The 14,106-nt window shown below is 34.3% G+C and overlaps 2 protein-coding genes across 3 annotated transcripts; one reads left to right on the top strand and one right to left on the bottom strand.

Annotated features, from left to right (window-relative positions):
* Positions 1–3,391: 3,391 nt before the first annotated feature.
* Positions 3,392–5,492, top strand: LOC127092124 (1-aminocyclopropane-1-carboxylate oxidase homolog 1). Its single transcript, XM_051030938.1, has 3 exons — positions 3,392–4,025; positions 4,660–4,981; positions 5,053–5,492. Exons 1-3 carry the CDS (start codon positions 3,490–3,492, stop codon positions 5,293–5,295), a joined length of 1,101 nt encoding a protein of 366 aa, XP_050886895.1. The 5' UTR covers positions 3,392–3,489; the 3' UTR covers positions 5,296–5,492.
* LOC127092123 (transcription factor EMB1444) lies at positions 5,450–10,249 on the bottom strand. 2 transcript variants are annotated; one of them, XM_051030937.1, is made up of 10 exons: positions 9,478–10,249; positions 8,484–8,654; positions 8,313–8,397; positions 8,102–8,143; positions 7,803–7,862; positions 6,545–7,660; positions 6,325–6,423; positions 6,106–6,198; positions 5,879–6,004; positions 5,450–5,769 (listed from the first exon to the last, which is right to left on the bottom strand). In XM_051030937.1, the coding sequence occupies exons 1-10, from the start codon at positions 9,573–9,575 to the stop codon at positions 5,683–5,685; spliced, it is 1,977 nt and encodes a 658-aa protein (XP_050886894.1). In that variant the 5' UTR covers positions 9,576–10,249; the 3' UTR covers positions 5,450–5,682. The 2 variants fall into 2 exon arrangements, with proteins under 2 accessions (XP_050886894.1, XP_050886893.1); XM_051030936.1 differs by having other exon boundaries at positions 6,106–6,249; positions 9,478–10,248.
* Positions 10,250–14,106: the final 3,857 nt, after the last annotated feature.

Here is a 14,106-nt window from a genome sequence, read left to right as displayed (position 1 = left end):
TTATGGTCGACGACCCATCATACTTGTCAATTCTTTCAAAAGATATGAAGAAGAGGATATGCATTTCTTTTAAGGACTACTCAGTTCCTCTATACGAATTCCTCTTCACCCGATTAAGGGTGTGCTTGCCCTTATCTGATTTCGAGATGGTTGTGATGGACCGCCTGAGAGATTCCCCCTCGTAGCTTCATCCTAGAGCTTGGCTTACATGAATCAGTTCTAACTTTGTGTCGAGCATAAATCTCGAAAACCCTCTCTAGAACTCTTTTCGACCTCTTTTACGTGGCACACACCTCTCAAGATGATGCCCGAGATCAGGGATTGGTCTTCTTTCTCCCCCGGGTTCCTTGGTTCGACTCTTTTACAAATGAATAGGGTAATTTTCTCAAACGCTTCATACTAGTGAAACTTCTTACTCTTGAGTCTCACTTTATTTTCTATTCGTCTTTGGCCATAGTGGGATGTGCTCGCTCTTGTAAGACTGGCTTTTTGTAGTACTCGTCTATATTTAACTTCCGTTATACTCTTTCTTCTTACCACACCAGGTTAAGTCGTATATCTTCCGAGGAGGTAAAAATGAAAGAGGGTTTGTGTGTTTGGTATGAAGAAGGATTTAGTCCTAGCGAAGTTCCTCATTCTCAGCGAAAGAAGAAACAGATTGACACATATGCAATCCTTAGTGCACCCGATCATGCAGAGAGACAACAACTCTTTGGTGTGGATGGAGACCAGGGGCACCTCACGCATCTCTTTCTTTTAACAAGTGTAACTTGTATCTTGTAGATAATATGAGTTGGTTGCAGAAACTTCTCGTGCTTTCCAAGGATCAGGGTCTTACGACTGACTCATCGGGTCAAGTGGTAGAGACTTCCATTGTTGTTGCCACTCTTGCACAGGTGGTTCAGACACCGGTGATAATAACTTCCCCGATGACAGTTGTGACTAGTATCCTAGGTACAACTGCTGAGGTGGACCAACTGACTGTCGCGGCTGTCGACCTCTCTGTTCGTGAGCTTTCACCATCCCTTTCTACTATCAAGAGCAATCAGGATGACTGTCGGTCCACTTCTGTTAAAGAGGGTATCGGATAATGTTGAGTTAGAGGATTTTACTCTTTTCTTCTGACTCCTTCCATTCTTCCCTCTCGGGTACCCACACCCTAGAAGAATTTGTTGTTGTCGTACCCACTAAGGACCTACCTTTTATTTGGAACTTATCTATGACTAACAGACATGGCCTTTTGCGGATGCTTCTCACACCTTGTTCAGGCTCGAATCTTTGGTTTCAATGGTAGTCACCGGCTAGGATGATGTGTTCTATTCTGGGGAACTTTATATATAGAATTTTGAATTGAAGGAAAAATGAGAGGCCCTTGAGCGGGAGAATTCCAAGGTTGATGAGGAAGGTTGAGTTGTAGGAAAAGGCTGAGCTTGCTGACTATTTACATGAGGAGGTAAAGCGATACGGTTCTCCGTCGGCTTTGGTTGCCTAGATAGCGGAGTTGAAGGCTTCTCTTGCTGAGGGAGAGAAACATTAGAAGAAATCTTCTAAAGATATGGTTCACGCGTGCCTTGATTCCGAAGCGGATTCGGAAAGCTCTCCAACAAAAGAAGGATGGTCGGGCTAAAGTTTGAAAGGTCTCGAGTAAGACCTGACTGCTACTCGGAGGAAATATCAAGAGTCCCTTCATCGGGTTATGGAATCTTTGTAACAGGTTTGGGATCAAATGTTGGAGTAGACGCGAGGATTTTGTCCGGCCAACTGGATCCCTTCCAAGCCGTTCCTGGAGAAGATGTCGGAGATGGCGCTGACATTTGAAGACCTTATTATTTTTATGTCTTTTTTTTATTCTTCACTTGTTCCTGTAAGGTTTTGTCGGGCTTTGCACCTCGGCTTGTAAACAATATTAACCATATTATTACCTTATTGCATGCTTGTGCTTTTGATTTCATATCATGCTCATTTTAATCATAATTTTCACCTGAGTGAGAGTCGAGGAGCGTCAGGGTTCAATTTTGATCCCTGTAAGTTATAGATTTTGTTTGCTACAAAGAGCAATAAACAATATAAGCATAAAACTTCAATAGCCTTAAGTTTTTCGTGAGGCCATGTTTGGCTACTTTATTCACGGGTATGTTGTGTTAAGATGTAAGTGTTTTATTGGTAAAATGTTGACTCGACTACATGCGACCATAATTGAAATGTGCTCATGTTGATAATGTGTCGGTTCGACTTGATGTGATCGACCTTTAAATTGTGTTTATAACATTAAAATGTTGATCCGACTTGGCACAACCATACTCTAAATTCTCAACTGTGAGACATAAGATCGGCTAAATGTGGTTATGCTTTAAACTGCACCTGTAATTATTTTGCATGAGACCAGTTAGATGCGGTTATCCTTTCCCGTGTCCCTGAGGTAAAATCTCGGATCGAGGTGGACACCTCCGGGATCCACCACTCACGTCCCTTGTATTGGCTAGATCCAAAGGGGGGGTGTGCTAGATACACATAAATGTTTGTAATCTTTGACAAATGGGTATTTGTTTATTGTAGTCAAACGTGCAAAGCGCCTCTGACAACACACGTAGGGAATTGGTTGTTGTAGTCGGTTATTGCAACCAGACAATAAATTTACAAATACATTAATTAAATATTGCGGCCAGCCGCATGTTTATAGTGATCGCTGACCCTCGAATGTGTTGTCCAGGTGGCTTGATCGTCGACTGGTCTGGAGGAAGAGGTCTTCCATTTCGGTGACGGATGACCTTTGTTGGATGTGTCTGAGGTGTTATGCCTTGCCGGTCGACTTCCATCGGGTTTGGAATCATGGTCGGATGGAGACTGTGTCCCTCGAGTGATTCGTCCAATCTTTCCTTTGGAATAATGATACTGACGGGGAGCCCGAGGTTACAGTTTATTCATTCCTTTCACAAACAAAACCTAGGGTGTTGGATTGTAGTCAGATGTTGATATCCGCAGGTCTTTTGGCGGCCAAGATATATGTGCTCATTTGTTTTTCTAAATAGATATATGTATTCATAAAGATAATACTACTCCGGCCTGATTTATAAGCAAAAAAGACAAGTTTTACACTTATTAAGAAATATACTTAAGTGTATTTAAGTTTCTTGATTTTATGTGAGAGAGACAACATAATTATTAATATACCCTTAATTAAATTGTCTTCTAGTAACAATAAAGTAATTAATGCAAGGATATTTTAGGAATAAAGGCATTAAATGTACCTAGATTTGTTGACATTTATTTATATTAAAGTCAAAAAAATTAAAAGAAATTAAAAGACTTTTGCTTATAAATAAGGCCGGAGAAAGTATATATATAAGCATATTGGTGTCAAGTTTTCCTTTAATTTGTTTTTTTTCTACGTTCAAGGTTGGCATCTTGTACCATTCTCCATTTAATATCCACCAAGTCTCAATTTTGAAACAAACCCTTTCTCACTAACTATCTAATAATCAAGAGACTATGTCTACAATAATGAAAGAAGTGGTTCTGTTAAGTGATGAAGATAGCTACAATAGAGCCAAAGAAGTTCAAGAATTTGATGAAACAAAAGCAGGAGTGAAAGGACTAATAGACTCTGGTATTATCAACCTTCCAAGATTCTTGATCCATCCACAAGAGACTCTTCCAAACTATGATGCAACTTCTTCATGCTTATTTCAAGTACCTGTGATAGATTTCACAGGACATGAAAAGTGTAGAAGGTTAGAGATAATCAGTGAGATTAAGAAAGCATCAGAAACATGGGGTTTCTTCCAAATGGTGAATCATGATGTTCCAGTTAATGTTATGGATGACATGTTGAAGGTTATAAAAGAGTTTCATGAGCAAGATAAGGAAGTGAAGAGAGAGTGGTACTCACGTGATCATAAGATGAAAGTTAGATACTTTTGTAACGGTGATCTTCTTGTTGCTAAAGCAGCTAATTGGAGGGATACCATATTGTTTGATTTTCAAGATGGTCCTCTTGATCAACAAGCATACCCTCTAGTGTGCAGGTAAGAAGCATCTTATTATATTGATATGTTTCGCGGGAGTGTAAGGTGGTCTATAATTAGGGTTATTCATGGTACAGTTCAGTCGAACCGAACCGAATCAAATTATAGTAAATGATCTTTCAAATTGAACCTAATCATTTCAATTTATTGTGAATCGAACCGAACCAAAGTTATTGATTTGATATACTGATTTGAAATTCTGAACCATACCAAAACATTTATCATTTTGAGTTTTGGTTTGATTTCAGTTTCGGTTGGATTTATGTCATTTGGTTCGGTTCTAGAATTGTTTGTGCCACATAATTCGATTTACTAATCAAACATAACGGATCGGTTATTTTAATTTCATGGTTTGGTTTATTTGCTATTTGGCTCAATTCTAGATCAGTTTGTACCACATAGTTCGGTTCACTGATCAAACATAACAATTCAGTTATTATAACTTCAATTTAATTCGAAGGCCTCAACTTTTTTATGATTTTGATTGAATAGGGCGCATAATAGATTTGTCGTAATTAAACCACGATTAAATAGAAACCCAGGATGTTTTGTAACAGGATCTCAAAAAAGTTAAGATTGATGTCTATTAGAATCAAATTAAAGTTACCAAGTGCTTAAATTTTTTTTCCAACAGGGAAGCAGTGAGCAAATACATGGAACATGTTCTAAAACTAAAGGAAATATTATCAGAATTACTGTCGGAGGCATTGGGGTTAAAGAAGGACTATCTTGCAAATATAGAATGCATGAAAAGTGAAATAGTGGGGTGTCACTATTACCCTCCTTGTCCACAACCAGAATTAACATTTGGTACTACAAAGCATTCAGATCCATCATCCCTCACAATTCTCCTCCAAGACACCATTGGTGGACTCCAAGTTCTCCATCAAAATCATTGGCTTGATATTACTCCAATTCATGGAGGATTAGTGGCAAACATAGGTGACTTCATGCAGGTAACCAACATTTTCATCTGATTCCTTTAAATCTTTCATTTTTGTTTTGAACTTGTCATTTTCTTGTGTAGCTTATCAGCAATGACAAGTTCAAAAGTGTTGAGCATAGAGTACTTGCAGGAAGTGTTGGACCAAGGGCATCGTCTGCTTGCCACGTGTACCCCGACGCGTGTCGAAGATATCGACCGATAGAGGAGTTTACGTCCGATGAAAATCCGCCAAAATATAGAGAAACTGATATTACTGAATATCTCACTCGCTTCAGATCCAAAGGGCTTGATGGACATAAAACCCTCCCTTGTTTTAGGCTATAACTTTTTCTGAAATAATTCTTGGTAACATTTTTAGTCTGTTTTGTTTCATTCTAAGAAATTTATCTTTTGTTAACACCAAAATAATTGATTCATGTTTAAAGTACTCTCCATAATTTATATATTGATATAATCTGTAAAAAAAGTGTACATTACATAAGTTAAAAACAGTGAAACAAATTATTATAGTCTTTAACTCACTCAACACTTGGTAAACACAAAGGTTGGAACATAGTAAGTATTTTTAGTTTCAAACACTTTACACATATGATAAAACATATACAATCCAAGTTGAACACTAAAAAGACAGAATAATGGAGAATTCGCACACTTGTATCCTCCTTCATGAAATTGGTATCAAAATGGAGCTTTCCAAGAATGAAACATTTATCATGCATTCATTGTGCTCTTTGACTGCAATAATTGAACAAGGGGCCACAGGATATCCAATCTATGTAGATTTCTGTTGTTTTGTCCCTGCGACAGATAATTCGTCGCATTAATTCTATGTTATTGCTACAGAAACAATAATGGTGTGACAAGCTAGATTAACTGAGTATGAAATGAATCTATCTTCTGATCCTACCTCAACCACAAAAGATACGCATGTCTTCTCACCACGAGCTTCAGTTATGCCGTTCAAAATTTTCAGGCCCAAGCTTCTCATGGCTTCTGCTATCTCAAGAAAATGGCTGCACTCTTCACAAAGCATCTGCAGCATGAGTCAAAATTAGCACAAAGGATAAGTACTCAGTGTATAAGCGTGTGTGTGTGTGTGTGATCGGCATACAGGTTGTAATTTTAAACTCGTACCTCAACAAGCATCTGCCCGTTCTTGCTAAGATTTTCTACTAATATTGAATGAACCTTCAGATGACCTCCTACCTCCATTGCCCAACTTGAACCCTGTTGATAACCAGACGATCCATGAATGTCTTTTTCCATGTGATCATGCAACTGCACAATTGCACGCAATATTAAGAAAAAAAGGAGATAATATAATACGCTACAATATCAAAGGTCAGACCTTACCTTTGTCTTTGTTTTATGTAGCTTGTCAGCATGCTTAGTTATGCTTTGGAGAAAGAGCATATGCTTTATTGTGCACTCCAAAAGTGAATCAATACTGCACTGTTAAAAGTTAAAATAAAACTTCAGCCACGTAAATCAGAACTACAAGTCGACAGCCATTACGAAACCAAAGTCTATGGTAACGAGACAAGATTAGAAAATAAATATTAACACGAGATACCTTTGCTCCATTTGGCACCAGCTCTCGTAACTCCTTAATACGGTCTTGGATCAGTTGTCTGTCCCTTGGTCTAGGCCTACAACTCTCCCCGGGCCTAGCCCTCTTTTTGCTGTTTTTAGATGGTTCAGAAGACCTCTCAAACTGGTTACTACACGAACTAGGACACGCAGAAGAAAAGCTTTTGGGGGATATCACACCGCATATTCCTGATGAACTCAAACTCCGATTATGGTTTTTCTCTTTAACGTGAGATGGTTGATCGATTGAATAGCCTTCTGAATTAATAGTGCCAACATTAAGAATAGGAACTTCGGGATTTCTTCCAGAGACCGTTGCATCGTGAACTGATGTAGAAAATGATAACTCGTTATCAACAATATTATTACTATGGCAAACGTTGGTCACCACTGCTTCCAAAAGATGCTCCGGACGAGATTCACAAGTCAACTGGCTGCAGCTAAACTCGTCCGACATCTCAGCATCTTTACCGTCTTGATTTCCCTGTACTGCCCAGTCAAAATATTTACTCTCTTTCAGAAAACCTGGTCCAAGTGCTTCGTGTAGCTCATAGCCAGCAGGAAATTTCAACGCGTATGAGATATCCTCGTAATAAGACTCAGTCTGAATCGTTGACATCTCAGTATCATCTCTAACGTATGGACTTATTAAAACATTGGCACTATTACAATTACTATCCATAACTGAATTGTGAAAAACCGATGAGACGTTTTTGTCTGATTTCAAACTAGTATCTTTGAAGCTATTGTTGTTCCCTTCACACTTCCTTTCGTTTGAAGGCCTCACCCCTTCTAGTTTCCGATTCTCTGCAGTCATCATATTTGACATTGACTGAAGCAAAACGGAACTTTGATCACTGTAAATTTCAAGCCCTCCGTGCCTGGCATCAACAGTCGTTTTCTGATAAACAGCAGGAGGTGAGTAGTTCTTCCCAGGACATTGAAAGGGCATTAACCTATCCGATGTTTCACCCATCATGGTTTTCTGCGTGTCATGTTTCACAGTTTGGATTTGACTAGGAAGGTAACCTGATGTTTGATCACGAGTAGACAAAAAGAGACTTCTGATATGTGTTACTAACCCCATGTCTTCACTAACCTGCATTCAGGGATGACAGAAAAGGAGCGAATCGTAAAGTTTTGCTAGCAGATGGACTTCTGCATAAAATTTCGCCACATACACAGAAAGTATGAAATTTAGACGAAAAAAAGGGACAAGGAGAAGAGTATAGTCATCATACTTTATTTAAAGAGCCGAGTTGAACAACTCCAAGTGGGACTACAGCTACAACAACAATTGTCTGCAATGTGAAACAAAGCTCTGTTAATGAAAAATCTGATTGCAAATGAATCATGTTCTACAAGGGAAGCTTTAACTTTCTAGCATAGATTACACCAAAAGTCCAGATTCAAGAGCCATATATCAAACTTTGTCTTCTTCATTAATCAACAACCCATTTATCAAAGCCGAGATAAATTTATGTCTAACTATGTTACTTTGATTAATAAATTATATTTATAACAAGCAAAGAAAACTTACCCTAACTCCAGCAGAAAACTGAGATTGCCATTCTTCAGCAAGCTAAAATTAAAAGAAAGAAAGGGAATGGAATGAGAATAGTTAAAAGATTAGGTAAATAAATATACATAATACTTCACACATATCCAATACCAATTACATGCCTTCAAATCTTTAGGCATGCCGCATAGAGAAAATGCAAGTGGCGTCAATGAAGGAGAAGGACACTCACCTTAAAAGATGGGCCGGAACATGTAACTAGATTATCTGCAAAGATCCATTGATGATTTCCATTAACAGCTACTTGTCCAACAATACTGTAGAAACATGAAATTAGGCTAAGCATTATACAAAAGATAAATTTACTCTTAAACTTCGTAAGGGTTCATTAGTTTATTCGTACCCTTCCCCTAAGGAATATACATGATACGACATCTTTGCGACAGATAATCCTAGAGGGTCGTTTGAAAAGTTTCCGCCACAGATCTGATCCAAGTTTTTCTGGCAGTGCATACTTTGTGAAGAATCACAATTATCAAGATTGTCATAGTAAACATCCTCCCATTTCAAGATCCTGCAGGCAATTGCCACGCCAAGAAAACATTTTAAGGGAAGACATATGAAGTTGAACCCATCAGTCTAAGTACATGCCAAAATCTAACAACTTAACAAATGCAACCCTCAACAAACTTATGTGTAAGACTAGATATCTAGAGTGTGACCCAAGTCGCCTTACGTCGAGTGACCCAACAGTTCTCATATAGGCTCTGATATCATCTTAAAATTTGAAACGGATCTAACTCAATCCTATAAAACCAGCTTGTAAGGTGAGAAATGTCTCTCACTTATAAACCTATTTTAAAGTCATGTGTGTTTGGTTCTGCGATGAAGAAAAAATGATTTTGAGAGAATTGATCATGTAAGATTGATTCCGACTAAAAGTGAGTTGAAGATTAAGTGATTTATGTCTAGATAAATTTCTGCTAAAGTGAGTTTCACAATAATTTTTTTTAATGTAAAAATCACGTTTAGAATTGATTCAAGTAGAATCAATTCCGGAAAGCATAATCAATAATAATCAAGAGCAATCAAACATATCAAATTCAATTCTACATAACCAGAATCAATTCTTGGTGCTACTAACGTGAAACCAAACATCCACTTAGGACTCTTAATAGTAAAATATTGCACTCTGACTAAACAGAAATGTTATAATCCCCAAACAAGATGTTTGTAGGACAAACTAATTTTCCTTAACCAAATCAGATAACATATGCTTTAAGCAAATGACCAAGAAACCACTATAAAGATGGAAAAGCTAGGGACAATACAAATAACTTGAACACAAAAAAACTGAAAGACAAAGACAAATAAGAAAATGGAAACACAAACCGTACATCCTAGCACAGTGTTGTCGTAGCTTCCAAAAGATAGCATACTTCCAATCAGTATCCAAACAGAGACTTCTTAGTAGTTGATGTAAATTGGTACCCATCTTCTTCCACAAAAACCAAAACTTTGGCACCCTCTGAATGAAGGGTTATTATTATTATTAATCACTCTCTTCCCTCACCACCCAAAAAAAGAAACCAACAACAAAAACAGCAACAACAAAAAACCCTTCAACTCCCACACCACCACCTTTGCTTTAGCTTCCTCTATAAGACCCTCTTCCAGCTTGTTTCCTTCTCAACCCTGCTCGCCGTTTTAATGGCGGTCCGACCGTCGCCAACAACAACCTATCCCTACCCATCACAGCTCCCACTTCCTCCCACCCAACCTTCCAACTCCAATGCTTCAGAAGCTTCTAGAAGGATTCACAGTTGCAACAACAAATAGAACTAATAAAACTAACACAAGAATTGAAATTGCAGGTTTTCATGGGGTTTAAAAAGACAGTTTTTTTTTAGCTTATATCCGAAGACATGGATGAACCCAAATGAGAATCGTGAATGAAAGCGTTAAGTGAGTAAAAGGGGAAAGAAAATGCAAAGTTGAAGGCTTTATTTGGAGGTTAAAAGACTGAAAGCGTAAAATTTATAACCTTTGAGCTACATTTGTCAAGAAAATGAAAAGAAAAACCACTGTTGTGTTTTTGGCTTTTATGCTTTCGGCAGTATAGTAGAGAGTGTGTGTGAATGTGTTTGACAGCGGTTGGAAATTTGGGAGAGAACGAGTCATTTTATAGTCGCAAATTGGTATGTAAAGTAACCATGATAAGGCGCATTTTAGCAAGAAAGGTGTAGTTTAAACCAATTCTATAGAAAATGTTAATGGAATGGAACTATTAGCCTGTCATTAATTTGTGTGTTTTATCTATAATCTATACCAATATATAAAGAGAATACTTTATTTTGTTGTAGCCTATTTTTTTATCATTTTTACTTTTATTTTATTGTGTAATTTACCTAATAACTTCCAATAAAATCACTATTATTAACTTCTACGTAACTTCCTACTAATAACTTTCACATGCTGTATTTTGAAAAAATTATATTTAAATAAAAAATATCACTTATATTTTCAATGATGTGCATTAAAAAAGCGGACAGACTGTGTCCGTCTGGACGCTAGTTCGGGATAAATTGAGAAATTTGATTTAAATTTTATACGGGAGGATGAAGCAAAATTTATGTAAAATACATTTTTATTTTTCTGAAGGGAGACAGAAAATATGGATTTTTATATTTAAAAGATTATTATATTTTCTAAAATTTCATTTCATATATTTTAATTTTTTAAATGATTATTTTTCGTATTATTGTTTCTTTTTTTTTGGTGATTTTTCTCTATTGTTTTTATCAAGTTACTATAATTGTTTTTTCTTTTCAATTTTTTTAAAAAAAATTATATTTAATATAAATTATAATCCTTACACTTTTTTAATTTTTATTTTTATGCTTATTTGTTTTTGTTTTTTTTTAATTATGTATTTTATTTTTTATATAAAATTATATATAAATATATATATATATATATATATATATATATATATATATATATATATATATATATATAAAATATTATATAAAAAATACTTTTTTAATATTATATATTAAGTTATAACTTTTTTAATTATTTAATATTAAAAAATTTACTATAAAAGAATTATAAAATTTTCACCTTTAAATATCATATCAAAATTATATAAAATTATAAAAATTTAAATATAAATTATTTATAAAATTCTTCTCCCTTTGAAACCCAAATATATTTTTAATTAAAATAACTCACTTCTCTTCTCTTCTCCCCCTCTTTTTGTTTATATATATATATATATATATATATATATATATATATATATATATATATATATATATATATATATATATATATATATATATATATATATATATATATATATATATATATAAAATTAAAAAAAAAATCTCTCTTCCTATCCTATTTCCTTTCTCCTTAAAATCCCTTACCACATAAGTGTCTTATTTGAAGCAAAACCCCTTAATGCTAACTTAATTGAGAAGTATTGATAAAAAAAATTTAATATATATAATAGAAAAATTACATTTAAACAATGGTTGATTTATTAATTTTGATTTCCAAGCCAAATTTAGAAATGGTTATTTAAATGTTACAAATTTGAAATCATTCTTAAATTTGGATAAAAGTACAATTAGAATAAATGTAGAATTGAATAGGAGAGATTGAGAGAAAAAAAAGTCAATAAAAATGTATAAAATATGTTATATAGACACAATTATATTAACAAAATATAAGTAAAATTGTGTGAATATGCAAAAGAAAATTAATAATAATAAATGTGAAAAGTAATAAACAAATATAAAAAAGTATAAACCATATATTTACAAGGTACTAAATTAGTTTTTTCTTTTAAATTCTTCATTTTTAGTATTCTTACACAAGTACTGCTCTCAGCTGTCATTCAAGGATATTATAATAATATAAAGAAATTGTATTTATATTATTATAATATAATTGTATCATTATATTATAATAATATAAATACAATTTCTTTAACAAGGAGTCATGAGAACACAACTACTCACCAGGACTCTAATTCTTAGTCATCATATAATTTCATATATTCATGTTGTAGTTTTAATTAACTCCAATTTCAAAATCTGAATTGCTTAATTTTGATGAATAGCTAATATCTACTAACCATTGGTAGAGAATCTATTTCCCAACACTATGAAGGGTTAATTTAAGTTTTGCATAACATTAACAAATAACGACCCTTCATAAGGACAAAGGTAATGAAATAATGAGGAAATGGAAGAATCCAATTGAGTTATGAGTAGTGTCAACTAATGTGGCCAACAACATCATATCATATAGTGGAAATGCATTCTTATCTTTTCAGCCCTCTAAATTTTTTCAATCCATTTTTGAAGTTTACTCACTCTTTAAGTCTTAAGGTCCTTGTCAACAATCATTTTATTGACCTAAAGTTGTAACACTAACATTTTCTTATTTTTCATCACTTTCAAACTTTTTTCAACTATAGTACTATAGTATGGTATTCATTATAAGCAATATTAACTAATTTTACAAATATTGAAAAATAACTAATTGAAATTGTTTTACAATCTAATTAAAAACTGTATTCTCGAAAATGTCCTTTATAAAAATTAGTATTAAAATTATCAAAGCAATATAATAAGTTTGTATTGAAATTATCTAAGCATTTAATATTAAAAAAATAAATCATCTATAGTTAAACGATTAGAATTAACTACGGAGTTTATTAATTATTCTTTCGTTCAATTATTTGATATCTGGTTAAATTTATGAGAGGCTACATAATTAAATAAAAATAATTTATAATTTTTTAAAATTAATTTTAATAATTTATGGATTAAATTGACAAAAAAATAATTTTAAAAATTAAATTAATTGTTTATTAAATTGTTATTTAACAATAAAGTGCACTATTTAGTAGAGTGCATGGTTTAATATAAAATAAATAATAATTTAAAATTTTGTCACCAATCAAATAAAATTTTTTAAAAAATAGTAACTTGAATGAAATAGCAATAATTCATATCTAATGAAAGAGATGAACTGCATTGCATTTTGCTTACTGAATTACATGGTACATGTATTTATACTAGTTAGTGTCTACGAGTTGCTTTTGAACTTTTGCTATACTACTACGCATACCGCTAGAGCTATGTTTTGGTGCACTTCTTCTAAAACTTTTCCACTAGGTCAAAGAGGGAGGTAAGAAGCTACTTTGAGCTTGGTGCGAAGATCATGAATAGATGACGTGCCAATGGCTTTGTAAGAGTAGCTGGAACACGATAGATATTCATCTTCTTAGCTTTTACCTTCTCCCTTGCAAAATTTATGTCTACTCAATAAGTTTCGTACATGCATAAAGTATCAGATTATGGAATATAAGCACAACACTAAGGTTCTCACAAAGAAGTGTGGAGAGTACGAAAAGGATTGCTACCTTAGTGAGAAAAAAGACTCTAACCAAAGCAGTTATGAGGTTGTGTGTGTTAAGGCACGATACTCTGCCTTTGCACTTGATCTAGCAATAAGAGGTTACTTTGAAGACCCATTTGCATTCTTTTCATGCGGTGCAAGAGTAATTAAAGTCCAAGTTTGGTTGGCTAAGCGAGCATCATACTTTACTTGCATAACTCGGTGTCACTCATGTTGAGACAGTGTTTGCTTGACATTTTGAGGTTTAACATGTGATGAAAAGGTTTTTCATTTGGAATGGTCGCTCTTGTTAACATGAGATGATTATTAGTATACAAATTTTATGGATCTGTAGAGTTGTGTGTGGATGGTAAGAGAGACATATCAGACCACTTTGTATTAGTAAGGACATGTGGTCCATAACCACTAGTTATAGGTATGGAAGATGTTCCGTAAAGAGGGGGCCATCATGTTTAGTTTAAGAGGGCGTGGAATTAGGGCTAGACTGAATAAGAGATTGAGACACTTGAGTAGGACTGCTAGGTGACATATTATCTCGCACTACTTGAGGAATTGAGTCAGTGACCATATGTGTTGTGGCAGTTATGTTA

This window comes from Lathyrus oleraceus, chromosome 6 (assembly GCF_024323335.1).
Source record: "Lathyrus oleraceus cultivar Zhongwan6 chromosome 6, CAAS_Psat_ZW6_1.0, whole genome shotgun sequence".
In the NCBI taxonomy this organism is placed as follows: domain Eukaryota; kingdom Viridiplantae; phylum Streptophyta; class Magnoliopsida; order Fabales; family Fabaceae; genus Lathyrus; species Lathyrus oleraceus.
Note: the sequence above shows the minus strand (reverse complement) of the source record. Positions and strands in the feature narration are given on the sequence as shown.

Coding starts and splice junctions, on each gene's coding strand:
- LOC127092123 (XM_051030936.1), bottom strand. CDS start 9,575: ATGGGTACCAATTTACATCAACTACTAAGAAGTCTCTGTTTGGATACT. Junction 8,144..8,312: donor GTTCCGGCCCATCTTTTAAG/GTGAGTGTCCTT, acceptor TTTTAATTTTAG/CTTGCTGAAGAATGGCAATC. Junction 6,005..6,105: donor ACGGGCAGATGCTTGTTGAG/GTACGAGTTTAA, acceptor CTCATGCTGCAG/ATGCTTTGTGAAGAGTGCAG.
- LOC127092124 (XM_051030938.1), top strand. CDS start 3,490: ATGTCTACAATAATGAAAGAAGTGGTTCTGTTAAGTGATGAAGATAGC. Junction 4,026..4,659: donor GCATACCCTCTAGTGTGCAG/GTAAGAAGCATC, acceptor TTTTTCCAACAG/GGAAGCAGTGAGCAAATACA. Junction 4,982..5,052: donor ACATAGGTGACTTCATGCAG/GTAACCAACATT, acceptor TTTCTTGTGTAG/CTTATCAGCAATGACAAGTT.